At 38.3% G+C, this 21,796-nt stretch overlaps 1 protein-coding gene across 3 annotated transcripts in view; it reads left to right on the forward strand.

The window, feature by feature from the left end:
• BEND5 (BEN domain containing 5) overlaps positions 1 to 21,796 on the forward strand; it is a 918,531-nt gene that overhangs the window by 25,592 nt on the left and 871,143 nt on the right. For all 3 annotated transcript variants that reach the window (XM_081947742.1, XM_081947743.1, XM_081947739.1), the window contains exon 3: positions 14,253 to 14,377. In XM_081947742.1, the coding sequence (XP_081803868.1) occupies positions 14,253 to 14,377 (125 nt within the window). The remainder of the gene's footprint in view (positions 1 to 14,252; positions 14,378 to 21,796) is intronic.

Below are 21,796 nucleotides of genomic sequence, written 5' to 3' on the forward strand. Positions count from 1 at the left end.
AAATCTATATGAAATCTCAACAGTTTTATGCTTTGCCTACCTACAGGTAGTCTCCGACTTACAACCATTCATTTAGTGACCACTTGAAGTTACAATAGCACTGATAAAAAGTGACATGACCATTTTTCATACTAATGACCATTGTAGCATCCCCATGGTCACATGATCAAAACTCAGATACCTGGCAAATAATATGTACTTATGATGGTTGCATGTCCTAGGATCATGTGATAATCTTTTGTTACCTTCTGACAAGCAAAGTCAGTGGGGAAGCTAGATTCACTTAATCATGTTACTAATTTAACTGCAATGGTTCACATAACAACTGTGGCAAGAAACAGAGGTGGTATTCAGCCGGTTCTCTCCAGTTCAGGCGAACTGGTAGCAGCGGCTGCAGGAGGCTCCACCCACCCGCCCCGACATAATGGGCAACTTTATGCGCATTGCAGAAGCCAGTGCGCATGTGCAGAAGGTGGCCCTTGCACTCAGATTTGCGAACCGGTAGGGAAGATAAGTGAATCCTACCACTGGCAAGAAAAGTTGTAAAATGGGGCAAAATTCACTTAACAATTGTCTTGCTTAGTAATGGAAATTTTGGGCTCAATTGTGGTTGTGAGTCAAGGACTATCTGTGTATTGTTGATCAGTTTCTTTTCATTTAATGCAATTAATATTGACATTGGCAATGATCATTCATTTTACTAACCACAAAATAAGTCTAAAGTTAAACTACAATTTTATCCTATAAATAACAGAATAACAGAGTTGAAAGGGACCTTGGAGGTCTTCTCCTCCAACCCCCTGTTCAAGCAGGATATTCTATAACATTTTCAAATAAATGGTTGTCCTACCTCTTAAAAACTTATAGTAATGGAACACCCACAATATCTGCCATTCCACCGATTAACCGTTCTGTCAGGAAATTTCTCCTTAGATCTGGGTTGTTTCTCTGCTTGATTAGTTTCCATCCATTGCTTCTTGTTCTGCCTTCACATGCTTTGCAAAGTAGGTTGAAAACACCCCCACCCCCCATCGTTATGGTAGCCCTTAGATATTAGAACACTGCTATCATGTCATCCTAATCCTTCTTTTCATTAAACAGGACATACCCAATTTCTTTAACTTGGGTATTGTGATTCTTCTCCGCATTCTTTCTAGCGTCTCAATATCTTTTTTATATCATGGTGACCAACTGGAAGCAATATTCCAAGTGTGGTTTTATCAAGGCATTATAAACTGGTATTAACACTTCACATGATCTTCATTCTTTCTGTTAATGCACCCTATGACTGTGTGCACCCTATGACTGTGTTAGCTTTTTTGGTAGCTGCAGCACACTGCCTGCTCATATTTAAGTGATTTTCTACTAGGACACCAAGATCCTTCTCACAATATACAAACATAAATTATAGCAAACTCAATTTCACTCCTCCCCCCACCCTCATGTAATGAATATATTTTCTAAGACTTGCTTTTTTCTTTTCAGGTTAATAGGGACTTGATAGTAAACCAATAACTTATTTTTCTTAAGAACTATTTTGACGTTCTTAGTATTTTTAATAAATATCAAAGAAAGGACAAAACTGTAATTTCACTGCATTAATATTAATAATCATTTATCTGCCAGGAAAACATTTAAATATCACTTGACATTTGCAGAGAAAGATTAATGTTTAATTTGCTACAAAACCTGAAATACATTGAAATTTTTAAAAATGCTTATATATTTGGTAAAGTGAAATAACAGGCAAAGGCTATTCACTTGAAAACAGTCTAATCGTAAGAAAATACCAAAATATATTAGTATGTTTTTAAATGTCACTTTAAATACCAGGAATTTATGCAAAATGAAGGGTGTGAAGAATATCACATAAACCAGATAGCGTTTTCAGTTGGAAGAGTAAATAAGAGCTTCCAAAGTGGTGCATTTAAAGTAACATGTGGAAATTGTGATCTTTTATCAAAAGAGTTACTAATATAATTTTTTGAATGTTATCTGGAGATATAGAAAATTGAATGCTTTTATGTGTTTTCCACCTGGTAAACTGCAAAACCTTCTTTTTTATGTATTCAAGTAGAGCACAGCATTAGGGTGCAAGAGATAAATTTCTAGTTAATTTGTTACATGGAATAAATTAAAATTCGACTATTGCACATTATCTCTTGGTGATCTCATGTAATCCTATGTTCTACCACACAGACACAGACAAGTGGTGGGTTATGACCGGTACGCCCCGGTACGGGGGTACCGGTGCCTGCCAGGAGCACTAGGTACCGTTCCGGTATGGTGCTCCAGAGGGCCCACCCACACTCCTTACTGGTATTTGAGGTTTTCGGGGCTTCCGCACACATGCATGGAGCGTACGGAACCTGTGCGATGCTCCGCCGAGCAGCTGGAGTGTCGCGGAGGCAACCCAGAGCATCGCAGGCGGTAAATACGCATGCATGCATTCATGTGGTGGACACCCAGTCCCGTTGCACCGTATCGGTTGCACCGGGATCTGGAACCCACCACTGACACAGACCTATTGTTGGCCCACTCAAAAAAGTTATCCAAGTCAGCTCTCCTATTCTAGTGGTATTCCTGTTCAGATATTTGATCACTGTCTCACACTCATTATTCCTAGAAATATGTATCTTATTTTCTTCACAAGTCTTCCTGTTAGATTCTTTCCTTCCATTAATGTTGCTATGTACTAGCTGCTGGGTAGGCAAATTCTTAGTAGTTTCCACATAGTGACAGTGTAAAGCATTAAGATTATCTCTAAGCATATTGCACATTATTGAAAAAACATTATGATAGAAAAGCAGGTTTATATCAGGTGAGAATCTGTATTCATTTATAATTTCTGGCAGGTGAGTGTAGTATAGTAGTCCTTGATTTGTGATTGTGGAAAAATATTTTACAATCTACACTTATGACTGTTGCATCCTCCCTGCAGTCACATGATCGCAATTTGGCCATTTAGCAACTGGCTTGTATTTACGATTGATTGCAGCATCTTGCAATCACATGGTTGTGATTTGCTATCTTTTTTTACTGGTTTCTGGCAAAAAATGTTCACTGGGCAGCTGGATTCCCTTATAACCACACTATTCGCTTAATTACTGTGGTGATTCATTTAACAAACACATAAAGATGGTGGTAAAATTGAGTATGGTCACATGATGACTCAACTTTCAACTGCACTGTGACTACTAAAATTCCAGTCCCAATTGGTTTTCTTGGGTTATGATGAGTTCAAACAGGAATATCCAGTACTAGCCCCTAAGAGGGAGGAAAACACAAAGTTCAAAGTTAGTCAAAGCAATTGCATTATATATGTATGTATGTATGTATGTATGTATTTGTGTTACAACCCCTGGTATGCCCAAATACTCACTACTCCCCCTTTCTGTCATTCGGCTCATTACAGAAGACCATCCAGGCAGAAAACCATATTTTTATTTTTAATGTTGCCTTTTTATATTTGTGTTGTATTTGTGCTGATAAATAAATAAAGGGAGACTAGTATAGATCTATTTCAAGCTATTTAGCTCTCATCAGCTAAGCTCTCATTATAGAGGACCATCCAGGCAGAAAACCATATTTTTTATTTTTAATGTTGCCTTTTTATAAAAAATATGGTTTTCTGCCTGGATGATCCTCTGTAATGAGCCGAAGGACAGAAAGGGGGAGTAGTGAGCTCCCTCCCATATTTGGGCATACCAGGGGTTGTAACACACATACCTATTTCCCTGGCTCATCTGATAAGGAGGAGAGCCTGTGGCTTAGTGGCTAAGATATCTGCCTAATATGTATACAGCCCAGGTTCAAATCCCAGTAAGGGTATGGCTAGCTGATGAGAGCTAAATAGCTTGAAATAGATCTATACTAGTCTCCCTTTATTTGTTTATCAGCACAAATACAACACACACACACACACACACACACACACACAGATTATATATATATATATGTATGTATGTATGTATGTATGTATGTATGTATGTATGTATTTGTGTTACAACCCCTGGTATGACTAAATATGGGAGGAAGGTCACTACTCCCTCTTTCTGTCCTTCGGCCTATCACAAAGACCATGCAGGCAGAAAACCATATTTTTATTTTTACTGTTGCCTTTTTATATTTGTGTTGTAATTGTACTGATAAATAAATAAAGGGAGACTAGGATAGATCTATTTCGAGCTAGATCTATCCTAGTCTCCCTTTATTTATTTATCAGTACAATTACAACACAAATATAAAAAGGCAACAGTAAAAATAAAAATATGGTTTTCTGCCTGCATGGTCTTCGTGATAAGCCGAAGGACAGAAAGAGGGAGTAGTGACCTTCCTCCCATATTTAGTCATACCAGGGGTTGTAACACAAATACATACCTATTTCCCTGGCTCAACTGATAAGGAAGAGAACCCGTGGCTTAATGGTTAAGACTCCTGCCTAAGATATATACAGCCCGGGTTCTAATCCCAGTAAGGGTATGGCTATCTGATGAGAGCTAATTAGCTCGAATTAGATCTATCCTAGTCTCCCTTTATTTATTTATCGGTACAATTACAACATATATATATATATATATATATATATATATATATATATATATATATATATATATATATATATATATATATATATATATATATATATATATATATATATATATATATATATATATATATATATATATATATATATATATATATATATATATATATATATATATATATATATATATATATATATATATATTTGTGCTGATAAATAAATAAAGGGAGACTTTATTTATTTGGGCATACCAGGGGTTGTAACACACATACATACATACATACACACACACACACACACACACACACACACACACACACACACATATGGTGGTCTTGTTGTATTCGGGTCTTTTCCCGTGTAAGATTGAGATTGTCTTGGCAACGTTTTGGTGAGGTCTCACTCGCCATCTTCAGGCTGGTGTTTTTGCCTTCGTGCTTGTGTGAGTAAGGCGTGGTCGGAGCTGTCGTCTTTCTATAAATCTTGGTGGGGTGTGTGGAGTGCTGGCTTTGTTGCTGTAAGTGGGTTGATTGGCTGTGTAGTTGCATCCTGATTGGTAGATGGAGTTGATGTTTATAGATTGGTCAGCTGTTTTATATCATCCTGTGTGGGTGAGGTGCTGGCTGTGTGTCCATTGTTCTTTTGTGTTGTAACGACGTGGGTGGTGGGTGGGGTTCGTTTGTTGACTAGGGCTGGTTTCCAGATGTCTGGTAGGCGGGAGGTATTGTCACGTTTATTCATGTTGGGATGTTTCTCTATTTCGATGGCTTCCATAATTATTCTCTTGTTGAAGTGTTCATATTTGGAGATTAATTTGGTTCCTTCAAAATCAATTTCATGTCCTGTTGCTTTAAGGTGCTGGAAAAGGGAGAACGTTTTTTTTTTCTGACTGCGTTCTTGTGTTCTGCGATGCGTGCATTTATTCTCCTATTAGTTTGTTAAATGTATGTGGCAGGGCAGATTTTGCATGGTATTTCGTAGACTCCTTGGTTTTCTAGCTGGATCTTGTCTTTGAGGTTTCTTAAGATGTTGGTGTCAGCGTTCCAAATATCATGCAGAATTAAATCATTGTCCAAGGCAAAGTAGTCCTTAAAACTCCAATTTAATAAGACAGGCATGTTGGCATTATGCTGTTGAAATTTCAACTCTAAAGTACATCCGGTGAATTCACCCAGTTAAAAGTTCATCATCTATCCCCACACCCCATAATTCATCACATGGTCCAATCTTCATCTTCCACGCTGGCATGTACACCCCTCTTCTTCCGGCCAGGTGTCGAGGTGCGGAGACAAAAGACGACCTTGAGCTTCTAAGAAATCCATAACAATACATTCCACAATCCTACTCCTTTCTATTCCCCCCTCCCAACTACTATACCAATGAAACAGCATAATATATATATGTTTTAATTATGTGGCAGGCCAAAGATCCTAAAAGGAACAGAATTACAGGCCTGACAGGCGGCCTCTCCTCAAGAGAAAAACGTTTCCTGAAAAGAGAATAACATAAATGTTAATCATCAAAATTTAACCACCTCTTCCTCCCCCAGGGGGACCCTTTGGCTTATCAGGGAATTTCTCATGGAATTGCTTCACTAATTTATCTGCTTTCAGATCCCAACTTTTCACCCACGTAGCTTCTGACAAAGGGTATCCCTTCCAATGCACTAAATATTGTAAGCGACCTCTATACAGCCTGGAATCTAATATTTTTTTCACTTCATAATGTGTTTCCCCTTCTACCACTACGGGAGGAGGTGGAGTTTGGGTGGATGGTCTCGTGCTAGACTCCCTTACCGGCTTCAATAAGCTACAATGGAATACCGGGTAAATTTTCCCTAAGAGTCTGGGTAGGCTGAGTCGAACTGTAACTGGGTTAATTATCTTTTCTATTGGGAAAGGACCTAGAAATTTTGGACCTAATTTCTTACTAGGCATTTTTAATCTTATGTATTTAGTAGACAAAAAAACTTTGTCCCCCACTCGAAAGGGGGGTTGTAGGGAACGATGTTTATCAGCTTGCTTCTTGTAGGCTTCTGCCGCATCTGTTAGCGCCTTTTTGGTATTCTCCCATCCCTTCTTTAGTGCCTCCAGCCATTCATTCAGGGACATGGATGAGGGAGGTTCCTTAGGTAGTTCAGGCGTGGGAACGAATTCCATGCCACTGGTAATCTGGAAAGGAGTTAATCCGGTACTGCTGTGAACCGCATTATTATATGCTACTTCAGCGAAAGGTAGCAAGTCCGACCAATTGTCTTGCTGATAGTCCACATAACACCGGATATACTGTTCCACCATCGCATTGGCCCTCTCTGCTGCCCCATTTGTGCTGGGATGAAATGCTGAGCTGAGTCCCTGCGTGGACCCGATCGATTTTAGGAATTCTCTCCAGAACTTGGCGGTGAATTGAACTCCGCGATCTGAAATGATCCTTTTTGGAACTCCATGTAGGCGATAAATGTGTTTCACAAACATTTTCGCTAATTTCTTTGCGGATGGTAGGCTTGAACAAGCGATAAAGTGTGCTTGCTTGGAAAACAAATCAATAACTGTCCAGATTACTTTATTACCACTGCTATCTGGAAGTTCGACAATGAAGTCCATTGCTATCTCTTCCCATGGTCGGCTAGGGTTGGCCACTTGTTGTAGTAGTCCAGGGGGCTTTCCCGGACGGGTTTTCATTGTTGCACAAGTAGCACAGCTTTTTACATAATCTTCCACCTCCGACCTCATATTTGGCCACCAAAATTGACGTCTAGCGAGGTGGAGAGTTTTCAGGAATCTGAAATGACCTCCTAGTTTCGCATCATGACTCCGCTGTAGCACTTGCAATCTCATTTCTGCAGGGACGTACAGTTTGGATCCCTTCCAGGCTACGCCATCATTAATCGTTAGGATGTCTTTGTTGTTGTTGAACCATGGGTCTGTCTGGAGGGCTGCTTTCAGTTCGGTTCTCAGTTTATCTTGGCTTCGACTGGTGACTTGAGCTGCCTTTTGGTGAGAAGGAGATATGATGGGGTGGAAAATTTCTTCCTTCTTACTGTCAAACTGGGGTTTTCTCGACAGTGCATCTGTTAACAAGTTCTTCCCTGCGGGGATGTGTTTAATTTCAAATTTGAACCTTTGGAAATATTGGGCCCAACGGACCTGTTTGGTGGATAACTTTCGATGGGCAAGGAGAGTTTCGAGGTTTTTATGATCAGTCCATACCTCGAACGGTATATCCCCCCCTTCCAGGAGATGCCTCCAGGTGAGCATGCTCCACCTGATCACGAATGCCTCCTTCTCCCAAATGGGCCACCTTCTTTCCGTAGTGGTGAGTTTCTTGGAGATGTAAGCGCATGGTAAGAGGTGGCCTTCTTTATTCTTTTGTAGTAGCACCGCGGCTATCGCGACATCACTGGCATCCGTTTGGATTATGAAAGGTCGCTCTGGATCGGGGTGTTGCAATATGGGTTCTTGGGCAAAGAGCCGTTTTAATTTCTCAAAAGCCTTTTGACAGTCGATTGTCCATTTTAATGGTTGGTTTGCTTTTGGTTTAGTAGGGGAAGGCCCCGTTCTTAATAGGTCAGTCAATGGTAGGGCAATTTCAGCAAAGGTTGGAATAAACTACCTATAAAAGTTTGCAAATCCAAGGAAGCTTTGTAATTGTTTGCGAGTGCTTGGAGGTTTCCAATCTAACACTGCTTTCACTTTTTCTGGGTCCATTTCTACTCCTTCATTGGAGATACGATATCCCAGATAATCTAGCGAGGTCTTGTGGAATTCACACTTTGACAATTTCGCATAAAGTTTGGCAGCTAGAAGTTTTTTCAGGACTTGCCGTACCAGTTTCACATGTTCTTCCATGGTCTCAGAGAAGATCAAGATGTCATCTAAATAAACGAGTACTCCGCGGTACAGGTGGTCATGTAGCACTTCATTTATGTACTGCATGAATACTGCGGGTGCTCCTTGTAGTCCGAAAGGCATGACTTTATATTGGAAGCTGCCTAAGGGAGTATTAAAAGCGGTCTTCCACTCATCCCCTTTCCGGATTCGTATACGGTAATACGCCTCTCTCAAATCCAGCTTGGTGAAGATCTTGCCCTTAGCCAAGTGGTTCAACATATCTTTCATGAGAGGGAGGGGATAGGTATTCTTTTCGCATACCGCATTCAAAGCTCGTAAGTCCACACAGAGGCGAACCCCCCCCCCATCTTTCTTTTCCCTGAAGAGCACTGGGGCCGCTACTTTTGATTTTGCTGGTTCAATAAACCCTCTTTTCAAATTGGTGTCGATGTACTTCCTCAATTCTATCATTTCTTTAGGCGTCATAGAGTACATTTTGGGCTTTGGTAAGGTTACCCCGGGTTTGAACTCTATGGCACAATCTGTGGCGCGGTGAGGTGGAAGGTAGTTTCCGTCTTCCTCACTGAACACCTCCGCCAGATCCCAATAGATCTTTGGGACTCGTTGGATATTTTTGGTCAGTGTTGAAGGCTGTCTTGTTATTGTGCTTGTGGAGAATTTTGCTGATTTTATCTGTGGTGCCTTTGATGTAAGGGAGGATGCAACTACACAGCCAATCAACCCACTTACAGCAACAAAGCCAGCACTCCACACACCCCCACCAAGATTTATAGAAAGACAACAGCTCCGACCACACTTTACTCATACAAGCATGAAGCCAAAAACACCAGCCTGAGGATGGTGAGTGAGACCTCGCTGAAACGTTGCCAAGACAATCTCAATCTTACATGGGAAATGACCTGAATACACACACACACGCATACATATACATATACATCATATACATATACATATACATATACATTTACATATACATACATACATACATACATACATACATACATACGTACATATGCTTTTATTTATTTATTTGCTAATTTGCTGAATTCTAATAGGTTCTAAATGGCTTACAAAACAACAACACATTTTAAAATAAAAGTAACAACTCCAACTTGTAGACACCCCAGAAACCCTGACAGCATCATTCTGTGCGGTAAATTAAATCTCCACATCTCCAAATGCCTTCTTAAGTAGCCATGTCTTTTCAGCACAATAATATGAAGGAGAATTTGAAATGGAGTAGTCCTGTTGCCATATCTTTTGTCTAAAATATGTATTTGATTCTCTTCATTTTATATTGTTTTAATATTATCAATAATTTATTTATTTAATATTACAAATAAAAATTTATTGGCATTCTGGAGAGAAAGGCTTTCTAAGAAGATTCCTTTGAACTAAACTATAGATCTCTAAAATAATTTTCTGTTGTATTACTTTCAGTGAAAAATCTAGTATTATTTCTTGTAATAGAAAGTTCATAGATTTTTTTAAAAAAAGTTTTATATGGTTAATAATTTTATTGCCTCTGTTGATATTATTATTCCTTAGATAAAAAATGAAAACTGCAAAATGCTGACAATATTGACACAAATACTTTTGGAAAATTATTTGACAGTGTTCTGGTTATTGCTATTTATAGAAGAATAGATTACTGGGACCTTTTAGTTAAGGTTTAATTCTTTATATACCAGTAATTTTGTTCATTGTGCTGCTTGCTATTCTATATTTAGTTAACCCAAAATTATATTCTAGAAGCAAGGCACATAATACTTGGGTGTTTTAGGTAGAAAAGGGGGCATCTGACCTTTTGTGGCTAATCTGTGACAGGTGCAACCTATTTTCTTCCAAATAGTGTTAATTTACATGTGCAAATCATCCTTTGAAATGTCTATTCTGTGTAACCACCACAGGGGAATTGATCATTGTCATGAATAGTGTAATGGGTAGTTGAGAGAGATAATTACTGATATTTCAGCACATTCGTGACTGCAAGTTAGTCTTTCAAGTGCATTTTTGTTTTCACAGCTTATTGCTAGAGCAAAGTTAGTTCTTCATTGCAAAAACAAAAATGTCTGTAAAAGTTTGTATATAAGGACAGCACATTGTTACAAATTAGTTTCCTTTACCATTTCTGGCAAACTCATTACAAAGTAATCGTGGCCTGTGTTGAAGTGCACTTCCTCTGGGACCAATAACTGTAAATAAACAGGGCTGCAAGCTGGCTGATAAGTTGTTGTTCTGAAGATAACAGTCCTTTTTAGCAGCATATTTGACCTTTTGCTTTATATTGCCTGAGGCTTGTCTAAGACCCTCAAGGACTTTTTTTTTCATTTTAAAGTTCTCTGTAGAAAAGCACAATGTGTGTTTTAAGAAGATTTTAAGATTGCTTAATGTATCTAATTTTTTTTGCATTTTTATGGTAATTGTTTGGCACATATAAGAACTCCAATTAGCATTTCATTGAAACAGGATTTCGTTGTTTATGACATGCAGTCTTTCTGATTTGTTTTAACATTTTATGATGTGCTGAGACTATATTGAGAGATAACTGAAGCAGTATTTTTACTCCTTTTCTTTATATACATAATTCTAAATGATTTCCACTTTTATGTTATTTTATAATTATAAATGAAATAAAACAGTAGCCTTAGATAGACAGCTAATGCAAATGTGAGTAGCAACTGATGAGTGAATAATGCTAAAAGTCAGCCTCTATGGCTTTTTTATAATATGAATAGGACTTGTGAACATAAATAATATTTTAAAATAAACATTTAGGTGTTGAATATTATCTTAGAAACCTTTAAAATAATAGCTTTTATTATATTAGAAGATTAAGACATTGTTTTTACTTCTCTGAAGGATAAACTTAAAAAAAACAATACTTTTTAGGTGCATTCACATATGTATCTCAAGACTGCATGGATGATTCTAATAGCTTGATTATGGTTTCATTATAACTAAAATGTGAAAATAAGATGCAGGCAAAAGTTTAAAATCCCATTGTAAGCTGAAGAGTGTTTCATTTGAAAATTATTTTAAAACTTTGGGTCTCAAATAATACTTTGTGATTAATGCAGGTATCTATCAATTTTGACCAGAGTTGTATAATCCATTTGAAGTTAAAACATTTGTAGTACTGAATATTTTAAAAGCATTTCAACTTTGAAATTGACCTTGTTTGAACTTAAAACATTTGTTTGAAAATCAAGGGACTTCTGTATTGATCAGAACAACCCATTTCAAATTCAAAATAGAACATTTAATGCTTAAAATATTTCAGATTGAAAATATTCTGTAGATCTCCAATTTTTGCTATGAAAGAGGAAAAGCAGTATTATATAATTTAGAACTTGAAATAATCTAATACATACTGGACAAATGTCATTTCTCAGATATTTTGCTTCTACTGAGGATATATTCCAGTGTTTTGCATTTGTGTAGAATTTGTTTTTAGTTTTCTGTATTTGTATACTAATAATGTAAGAGGAGGATCCAATGTGCTTCCAAATTGGAAAAACCTAGCAGTGTTAATGAATGTTATTGTGCAACTTTTATTTCAAGTAAAAAGATAAAAGATAGAAGGACCAATGGCAGAAGATTTTTGGGGGTAGGGATAACAGGGGAAATTGTATAAAGGTAGTCCTCAGCTTACAACTACAATTGAATCAAAATTTCTGTTGCTAAGCAGGACAGTTGTCAAGTGAGTATTGCCTCATTTTATGACTTTCTTTGCCCATAGTTGTTAAGCAAATCACTGCATATATTAAGTGGTCGTTAATCAAATCTAGCTTCCCCCATTGACTTTGCTTAAACCAGATGGGAAGGTTACAAATAGTAATCACATGATCCCGGAACAGTGCAGCTGTCATAAATACATGCCAGTTGCTAAGTGCCCCAATTTGATCACATGACCATGGGGAACCTGCAACAGTTGTAAGTATGAAAATCGGTCATAAGTCACTTTTTTAGCGCTGTTTTAACTTTGAATGGGTCTTTAGAGCTTCAGCGGCACAGTGGTTAGAGTGCAGTACTGCAGACTACTTCTGACTGCCGGCTGCCTGCAATTTGGCAGTTCAAATCCCACCAGGCTTAAGGTTGACTCAACCTTCCATCCTTCCGACTGGGTAAAATGAGGACCCAAATTGTTGGGGGTAATATGCTGACTCTGTAAAACCACTTAGAGAGGTCTATATAGCACTGTTAAGCGGTATATAAGTCTAAGTGCTATTGCTATTGCTATTAAATGAATAATTGTAAGTCAAGGACTATCTTTATAAAGAAGTATTAATTGACTTTCTCTCCCATCCATAACATTCTATATATGAGATTGGATAACTGATTAACAGAACATCAATCTAGAAGTAGCAAAGGAACCAAAAGGAGATTACTAAAGTTACAGGGAAATTGTAATAAAATCAGAAGTTTTGGAGAAAAGGAACTGTGCAATCATTAAACTTGTCTGACTGAACAGACTGGGAAGCTCCACAAGTAAAGTATCTTATGTTTATGGAACAGGGCAGTTTGCTGTTTTTTACTTACTTTCTCATCCTGTCCCCCCCCCCCCCTTTTGAAGTCAGTTTATTCCACCTAATTTCCATTATATTGAAATATTGGATCAATTGTTAAGCACATTATAAAGCATTTCCCATTTTAATTTATTTCCAGGCGCTCTAAAAACTTAATAATGGCATCTTTATATTTTTTGTTACTATTATACATAGAACTATGTGAACTCACAGCTGCCAGTTTTTTAATTGTTGTTGGCCTTCATACACATCAACTTCTTCTCAAGGTCCTAGGATGTCGCACTGTATCACCATAGTATATGTGTGGATCCAAGCAGTATGGCCTTTTGCATTTGCCTGATGAAAGTTTTGTCAATGTGCAGATTTTCTAAGTGCCATCCAAGATTTTCTGGTAGGTACCCAGTGTGCCAATAACCACTGGGACCACTACAACCAGTGTATACTACAAATTTTCAATTTTTACTTTCAAATCTTGATACATTGTCATCTTCTCCAATCCTCTACTATGCCCTGGTATTGACACAACAATTTTCCACACTTCCTTCTTTTCAACCAAAATTAAATCTGGAGCCAAGGATACTGAAATACATTGGTTTGAGCAGTCCTTTCTTGCCTTTTATTTTATCAATGACATATTCATTTATGAAAGGAAGTCCCTTGTTCAAAAAATAAACCAGTAACAACTTCTGATTGGCACTTTTCTACTAAAGTAACCACAGGAAATGCCTTTTAGTTTCAAATACAAAACTGCTGGACAGCTATAGTGATGAAGGGAGTTACTGCCCTAAAATGACAAACACTTTACTGTATTTTAGAAAATGAAATGTGCTTATGTGGTCAACTAGTACAGTGGTCACCAAACTTTCCAGTTTGGCGGCCCAGCACGGGAGGAGGATGTGAGTGGCAGGTGCATGCCCATGCACACAACTCCATTTCACTCATGCAATTGGAGCTTCGCATGCAAGTGGAGAATGCTTGCGCTTGTGCATGAATCTCCACTTGCACAAGCGGAGGTCACTTGATTGGAGGGTGCTTGTGCTTTTGCACAAAGCTTCCCTCGTGCAAGTGGAGGACGCTCATATGTGAAGCTCCATTTCTGTGAATGGAGCTTCACGCATGCATGCTTGCCCATTTCTTCTGTAGCAGGTTTCGAACAGGCCGCTTGCCCGATAGTGGGCCATGGCCTGGGGCTTGGGAACCCCTAAGCTAGTATATTTGGGATAGCGTACAATTTTATTAGGTTTTTTTGTGAGTTAACAATGATATTGCAAAAGAGAAATTTTGTGGAAACCATAACCTTATAATTTGTTTTGCAAATGTTTCTAGGGAACCTTGGACGTGTTGACCATATTACTGAATTTGAATATGATCTTTTCATCAGACCAGACACATGTAATCCACGTTTTCGAGTCTGGTTCAACTTCTCAGTTGAAAATGTAAAAGAATCTCAGGTAAGCGCCATTTATGCTGAAGATTTAGGTGTATTATTGTTGAAGAAATAACAAATTATTTGTAAACTAGAGAAGTACTTTGCTGGTTTTTTAATATAACTGTGTTGTAGTATATTTGTTTAATCAGATTGTACATATTAAGTTGAGAAAGGGTTTTTGCTTCACATGATTGCCTGGTTTATTTTGGCAGTCTAAAAAAATTCTTGAAAGCCTAAAATATCACTATTATTAGCTTATTGTTCATAGTTTGTTATAAAGCAGTTTCTAATCTTGATCCTTCTGTTTGATTATCATTTATTACCTAGGAGGAAAAATGCTTTTGTTTAATGTTTTCTTCATTACACTTCAAAAGGATTTGGTATATGTACTTTGCATATTCTTTTAATTAATTTTTGCCTTTTAGTTGTTCATTTATATTGAAATATAATTTCCATGTTGGTTACCCCATAATTAACAAATATTCTTTTTTACATAAAGCGCGTGGAATGTACTGAATCTTTCATCTTGCTTTATTGACTTAGGATTTTAAAATTTAGCATCCGTATTTCATTGGAGCATCCAAACAATCATTTAGCTACAGATGTAAGTCCTTGACTTACAACCATTCACTTAGTGACTGTTTATTTTTCACACTTATGACTATTGCAGCATCCCCATGGTCACATGATTGAAATTAAGATACTTGGCAACTGGTTCCTGTTTATGATGGTTGCAGTGTCCCCAGGTCACTTGATTATCTTTTGCGACTTTCTGATAAGCAAAGTCAATGGGGTTAGTTCAGTGGTTCTCAAATAGTGGGGCGCGCCCCCCAGGGGGGGCACGAGGCTCCGTAAAGGGGGGCGCGAGGGCTCCCTTTCCATCTGGGTGCAACGGCGGCGGCAACAGCGCAGCGGCGGCGGCGGACTGGAGTTTCCCGCCAAGGTTGCCTGTCCGACCAGCCCCCGCTGGCTCCTGGCTGAGGGAGGAGCTGCCGCTCCGCCTTCTCCGAGCGGGATCCATGCCCTGCAACTGGCCGTGAGGGGAAGGTTTTGGCCAAAAAACGGGCCATTTTTGCCCATTTGTTGCCAGTAGAATGCTTCTGGGGGTGGGGGAGGTGAAAAATGGGGTGCACAGATGCCCCAGGAGGCACAAAAAATGGGCCCCTTTTCAACCCCCCCCACCTTCAGAAGATGATAGAGAAAGAGAGAGCTAGTGAGAGGGAGGGAGGGAGAAGTGAGACAGAAAGAGATAGACAGAGAGAGAGACACACACACAGAGAGAGAGACAGAGAGAGACAGAAGGAGAAAGAGGGACAGAAAGAGAGAGAGAGGAGAGAGAGACCGAGAAAGACAGAGAGAGACAGAGAAAGACAGAGAGAGAGAAGAGAGAGACAGAAAGAGAGAGTGAGACACAGAGAGACAGAAAGAGACAGAGAGAGAGGAGACAAAGAGAGAGAGAGACAGAAAGAGACAGAGAGAGTGAGAGAGAGACAGAGAAAGACAGAGAGAGAGAAAGAGAGAGGGAGACAGAAAGACAGACAGAAATAGAAGGAGAGACAGAAAGAGAAAGGCAGAGAGAGAGAGAGAGACAGAGGGAGAGACCACTTGGACTGTCTTCGCATCTGGGATGCATGGGTCTTTCCCATTGAGACGAGCAGGTGTTGTTTCTAGAAATCACTGCATGCAGGAAATATATGTGTGTGTTTGTGTGTGTATGTTACGGTGAAAGACCGAAATTGGTGAATGTCGACATTCACCGGTGAATGTCGACATTCACCAATCTCGCTTGGTGAATGTCCGAAATATTTGCTAAATGCCCTTATTTCTGACTTACACCGGTGAATGTCGACATTCACCAAGTACGTTTCCCCCTCTCTTTGGGGAGGAGGAGAGCCAGAGGGTCGCCTCTCTTTGGGGAGGAAAGTACGTTTCCCCCTCTCTTTGGGGAGGAGGAGAGCCAGAGGATCGCCTCTCTTTGGGGAGGAGGAGAGCCAGAGGATCGCCTCTCTTTGGGGAGGAAAGTACGTTTCCCCCTCTCTTTGGGGAGGAGGAGAGCCAGAGGATCGCCTCTCTTTGGGGAGGAAAGTACGTTTCCCCCTCTCTTTGGGGAGGAGGAGAGCCAGAGGATCGCCTCTCTTTGGGGAGGAAAGTACGTTTCCCCCTCTCTTTGGGGAGGAGGAGAGCCAGAGGATCGCCTCTCTTTGGGGAGGAAAGTACGTTTCCCCCTCTCTTTGGGGAGGAGGAGAGCCAGAGGATCGCCTCTCTTTGGGGAGGAGGAGAGCCAGAGGATCGCCTCTCTTTGGGGAGGAAAGTACGTTTCCCCCTCTCTTTGGGGAGGAGGAGAGCCAGAGGATCGCCTCTCTTTGGGGAGGAAAGTACGTTTCCCCCTCTCTTTGGGGAGGAGGAGAGCCAGAGGATCGCCTCTCTTTGGGGAGGAAAGTACGTTTCCCCCTCTCTTTGGGGAGGAGGAGAGCCAGAGGATCGCCTCTCTTTGGGGAGGAGGAGAGCCAGAGGATCGCCTCTCTTTGGGGAGGAAAGTACGTTTCCCCCTCTCTTTGGGGAGGAGGAGAGCCAGAGGATCGCCTCAAAGGATGCCCCAAAGAGAGGCAAAACGTACTTTCCTCCCCAAAGAGAGGCGATCCTCTGGCTCTCCTCCTCCCCAAAGAGAGGCGATCCTCTGGCTCTCCTCCTCCCCAAAGAGAGGGGGAAACGTACTTTCCTCCCCAAAGAGAGGCGATCCTCTGGCTCTCCTCCTCCCCAAAGAGAGGGGGAAACGTACTTTCCTCCCCAAAGAGAGGCGATCCTCTGGCTCTCCTCCTCCCCAAAGAGAGGGGAAAACGTACTTTCCTCCCCAAAGAGAGGCGATCCTCTGGCTCTCCTCCTCCCCAAAGAGAGGCGATCCTCTGGCTCTCCTCCTCCCCAAAGAGAGGCGATCCTCTGGCTCTCCTCCTCCCCAAAGAGAGGCGATCCTCTGGCTCTCCTCCTCCCCAAAGAGAGGGGAAAACGTACTTGGTGAATGTCGACATTCACCGGTGTAAGTCAGAAATAAGGGCATTTAGCAAATATTTCGGACATTCACCAAGCGAGATTGGTGAATGTCGACATTCACCGGTGAATGTCGACATTCACCAGATTTCAGACTTTCACCGTAACATGTATACATGCACATACAAGTGTCATTTCTTCAGTGTTATCACAGAAGTGAGTACACCCCTTAACATTTTGTAAATATTTAAGTATACTTAAATATTTACAAAATGTTAAGGGGTGTACTCACTTCTGTGATACTCTATATATAAATATATGTATATATATGTTCTAGCTGTGCTCCTTTAAATCTTTTCTGCTACAGTTAATAAAGCTATTCTTTGTTGTAAATTGATCCACATTTTTCTTTTTTTATTCTCTAATACTTTAATAAGGATACAGTGTTATGCAGAGGTGTACTTATAACAATTTTATAGACAAATGATACTATTTACAGTCACGCGGGGGGGCGCGCGAAATGTTTTCTTCTTCCTAGGGGGGGCATGACAGAAAATAATTGAGAAGCACTGGGTTAGTTATATGTTACTAACTTAACTACTGCAGTGATTTACTTAAGTGTGGCAAGAAAGGTTTAAAATCAGGCAAAACTCAATAAATGGCTCACTTAGCAATGGAAATTTTGGGCTCAATTTTCATCGTAAGTCTAGGGAGATATCTATATCTCTCTATAAACTCTAAACAGTGTATGTCCACATGTTTTCTTTATCTTTTTACACTATTTGATGCTATGTTATCTTGATTTTTAAAAAAATAAGATATCAGGGTTGAAATGAGGGTCCTTGGTGCTGTCTCTCCCTCAAATATTAGAACACTGCTTTCATATCACTCCTAATTCTTTTCACTAGACTAGACATACTCAATTCCTGCAACCATTCCCATTTTAATCTCCAGGCTCCTAATCATTTGTTGCATTTGAATATATTTTCCAAGGCCTTCTTAGCTACTCTATTGAGTGCTAGTTTGTGGCATATTTGCTGACTGCTTGTTCCTTTGCTGTTGATGGTTGACCTCCACCACTTTGATATCTTCACTATCAGTTTAAGGTTTTCTACCTATTGTTATTAGCTTGGTCTTCTTTATTTTTCATTATAGCCCCATCTAACAAATTAATTTAAAAGGCTGCTTACTGTCTATTGCCTTTTAAATACCTGATGTACCACATTTAAAAGTAATATAACACCATTATAACCTTCAGCAAACAGATTATTACTGGTAGTTAGGGGTAAAAAAGTACAAATGCAAGAAAAGTCTATACAACACTATTTTTACCCAAGTTTATAATAAATGTATGATTGTGATACATTTTCATGTATGCATGTTGATGGTTATGTTAGAAACCACACTCCAAAGAAGTGCAGAGCAAAGCAATAAAATAAACAAAAATAGGATCAAACCAATAAATATTATTTTAATACTTAGTGATTAAAGTGATTTGTTTTATAACAAGTATGCCAGTCTCTATTTCTATCTTACAGTACATGCAAGCCATTTTACATACTGTAATATATTTTATGATTATCCAATCAATGTTAGAAGGAAACAATCAAAACTATTGATGGTATATGATTGGTTCCATTTTTGGGGCCTTAGTCAAAATGATCAGACTATACAACTGAAACAGGAAAGAGAATTTATCTCCTTGACACTGAGATGTGAAAAGATATAGTATATATTCAGAATTCACAGGATATTTGTGGGTCAGTGCCTCACCAGCCACAAACCTCACCGCACGTCACTGATTTTATGATATGGTTTTATTTCATATTATACCATCATATATTATTATTATCAAATAAAATTAGTCATATTATTTCACATACCAAAACTACACACATAAGTGTGTGGATATCTGTGTGTATTATATGCATGTGTGTGTATATACACACACAATATAGTTTCTTGTTTTTAGAATAATTACATTCTCCTGTTTTAAAGCACACCACATTTATTTGCTTTTTTTTGTAGAAAAAGGGACATAATATATTCTAATCTGTTACTGCCATAACAAAATTTAGTCTACAGAATAGAATTAATATGAATTGATATAGATAACATTTTGTTAAATTTATATGCTTAATTATTAATTTGTAAGAACGTGTCAACTGCCAATTTGTTAGAAAGATAACTAGTATATTTTGTATTTCTGACTGTAAGTCTGATCTTTGATGAATAGAATATGAATACTCAAGTGTATCTAATTTCTGATATGATGACATGTGTCTGTCAGAAGTAAATTCTTATGAAAAAAAAGAATGCTACGTTGTGATCATCATAATTGTGAGTGATGTGATGCATTTAATCTAGTTTCTATTTAGCAACTTTTAACATATTTCATAAATAAGCCACAATCCAGACTTCGTAGGATATATCCGGCATATAGAAAAGACTGCTGCACTATGCTTTGTACAGCGCTTACAATTTTTCTTTTTCTATTTCTGTCTCTATATATTCTTTCCAATTAATGTTGCCTGTCTGCCATTTTGCAAATGGAATGGAATTCTTTTGTTACATTCTTTTTTTGGCAAAGTAGACACTGGCACTCGGGTTTCTTACTAACAACTACATTGAATGTTGTTTTGCTGCTTTTGAATAACCAGGAGTGCTAGAAGAATATGTATTTTTAGTTTTTCACCTACTATATCTTGTGTTGCTGATCAAAACATATACAATCAAAGAATGATACTACGATAAGGGCAAAGCAAAATGGAAAAGGAAAGAAAAATTGTAGAAAATTTTATAGAAATGTTGATCATAGATTATATTCAAGACAGATTTTCTAGTTGTTGTTGAAATGTCATTTCAGATGTTTATGGATATTGTCAATCATCCAGGTCATGGTTGTTCAAGAAAGTCCAGCTGCCTTGTGAAAAACAGTTTTGTGTCTTTTCAGATGCTCTAATTTAAATTTTCAATTTTACATTACTCATAGTAATGGCTGAGCCTAATTGGATAACTATAGTAATTACTATACAACTAGTTGTATACCGCCTGATCTGCTATCAGCATTCTTTGAATTTGAATATGCAGTATGAATGAATAGGATCCCTTAAAAAACAAGAGCTATGGATAACATTAATGGAGAAATATAGAACCTAGAGCTGACCAATTGGCCTTATCCAATATCAGAAACAGTGTTCTTTCCCCAAGTAACTTCTTTATAGTAAACACTGAAATCTTTTGCCTTTATAGTAAATTATTATTAAAAATAAATATTTTAATGCTTTAAATAATGTTCTAAGCTCAGAAAATTCTTGTATTTGTAATAAATAATCGTAGTAACGCCTAACCATGCCTCTTTTTGGTACTTCATTGCATTGAACATAATGAACAGTGATTCATCACCTTCATCTTTACACTTATGAAAACTGAAATATTTTCAACAATTTAATTTTCTGGATCAAATACCACTTCATATTAACAATGAGTACGAAGAAGTTGGGTATAATCACAATGCTTATAAATTTCTTAGTTTATAATTTAATAATTTATAAGGTATCTTAAAACTCACAGGAGAAAACAGTTATTGTTTTGAATAATTAATTATTAGTATTTTGCTAATTCATAAAATTTCTGTGCATTTTTGTGGGCTATATTATTCAGTAAAATTATTTTTCCTTGAACTACCTATAAGGAGTTATTACAGATATCTAAGTTTAGGGAAAGAAGAGAAAACTGAGCCTTATTATCTCTATAGATTATTAGCTGTGGCAGATTTCCTGTCATTCTGTGAACTATGTTATGATCTTTCTTCATGGTTCATAGCACTGAATTCATCAGGGAGAAAAGCTTGGTGGGTGAGTGTAAAAAATTAAATCCCATACTGGAATAGGCTTCTTGACTGTTCTAAGCTGCAGAGGAATATAGCAACGACTTAATTCTACAGAGAAGAACTAATTCCTCACTGATGAGTTATTCCCTGTTTTGGGGGAACTAAAAGCAGTTGCTTGGAATTGTCCCATGAGCAACTAATACAGAAGCTGAGAAATGAATACAGGAAAAAGGAAAAGTAGTAAATATGATCAAACCCTCCTCATTTACTGTCAGAAATAAGATACGAACAGTATTAAGTCACGTCGATGAAACAAACCAGCACTTATCTGTGGTGAAATCTGTAAAGTGTCTTCGGTTGCTCAAGGGATCTTTAGATAGAGCATTATTTTTTTCTGCTTTATGGATGACTTGACTATCTTTGTTATGAATTTTTCATGATTTTCCTGACCCAGCATCTCTTGCCTGTGGAGACAGTGATACAGTATTGATTTGGGTGTTAGGTTTCTTTTTCTTTTTTTCTTTTTCTACAACAATATTTTTTTTAGCCTAGAACCCTCAATCTCTGATTACTCATTAGAGAATTGAGGGATTCTTTTTAGATATAAATTGATTAAAAAAAGAA

The sequence above is a fragment of the Natrix helvetica genome (assembly GCF_964273705.1).
Source record: "Natrix helvetica genome assembly, chromosome: 3".
NCBI classification, from domain to species: domain Eukaryota; kingdom Metazoa; phylum Chordata; class Lepidosauria; order Squamata; family Natricidae; genus Natrix; species Natrix helvetica.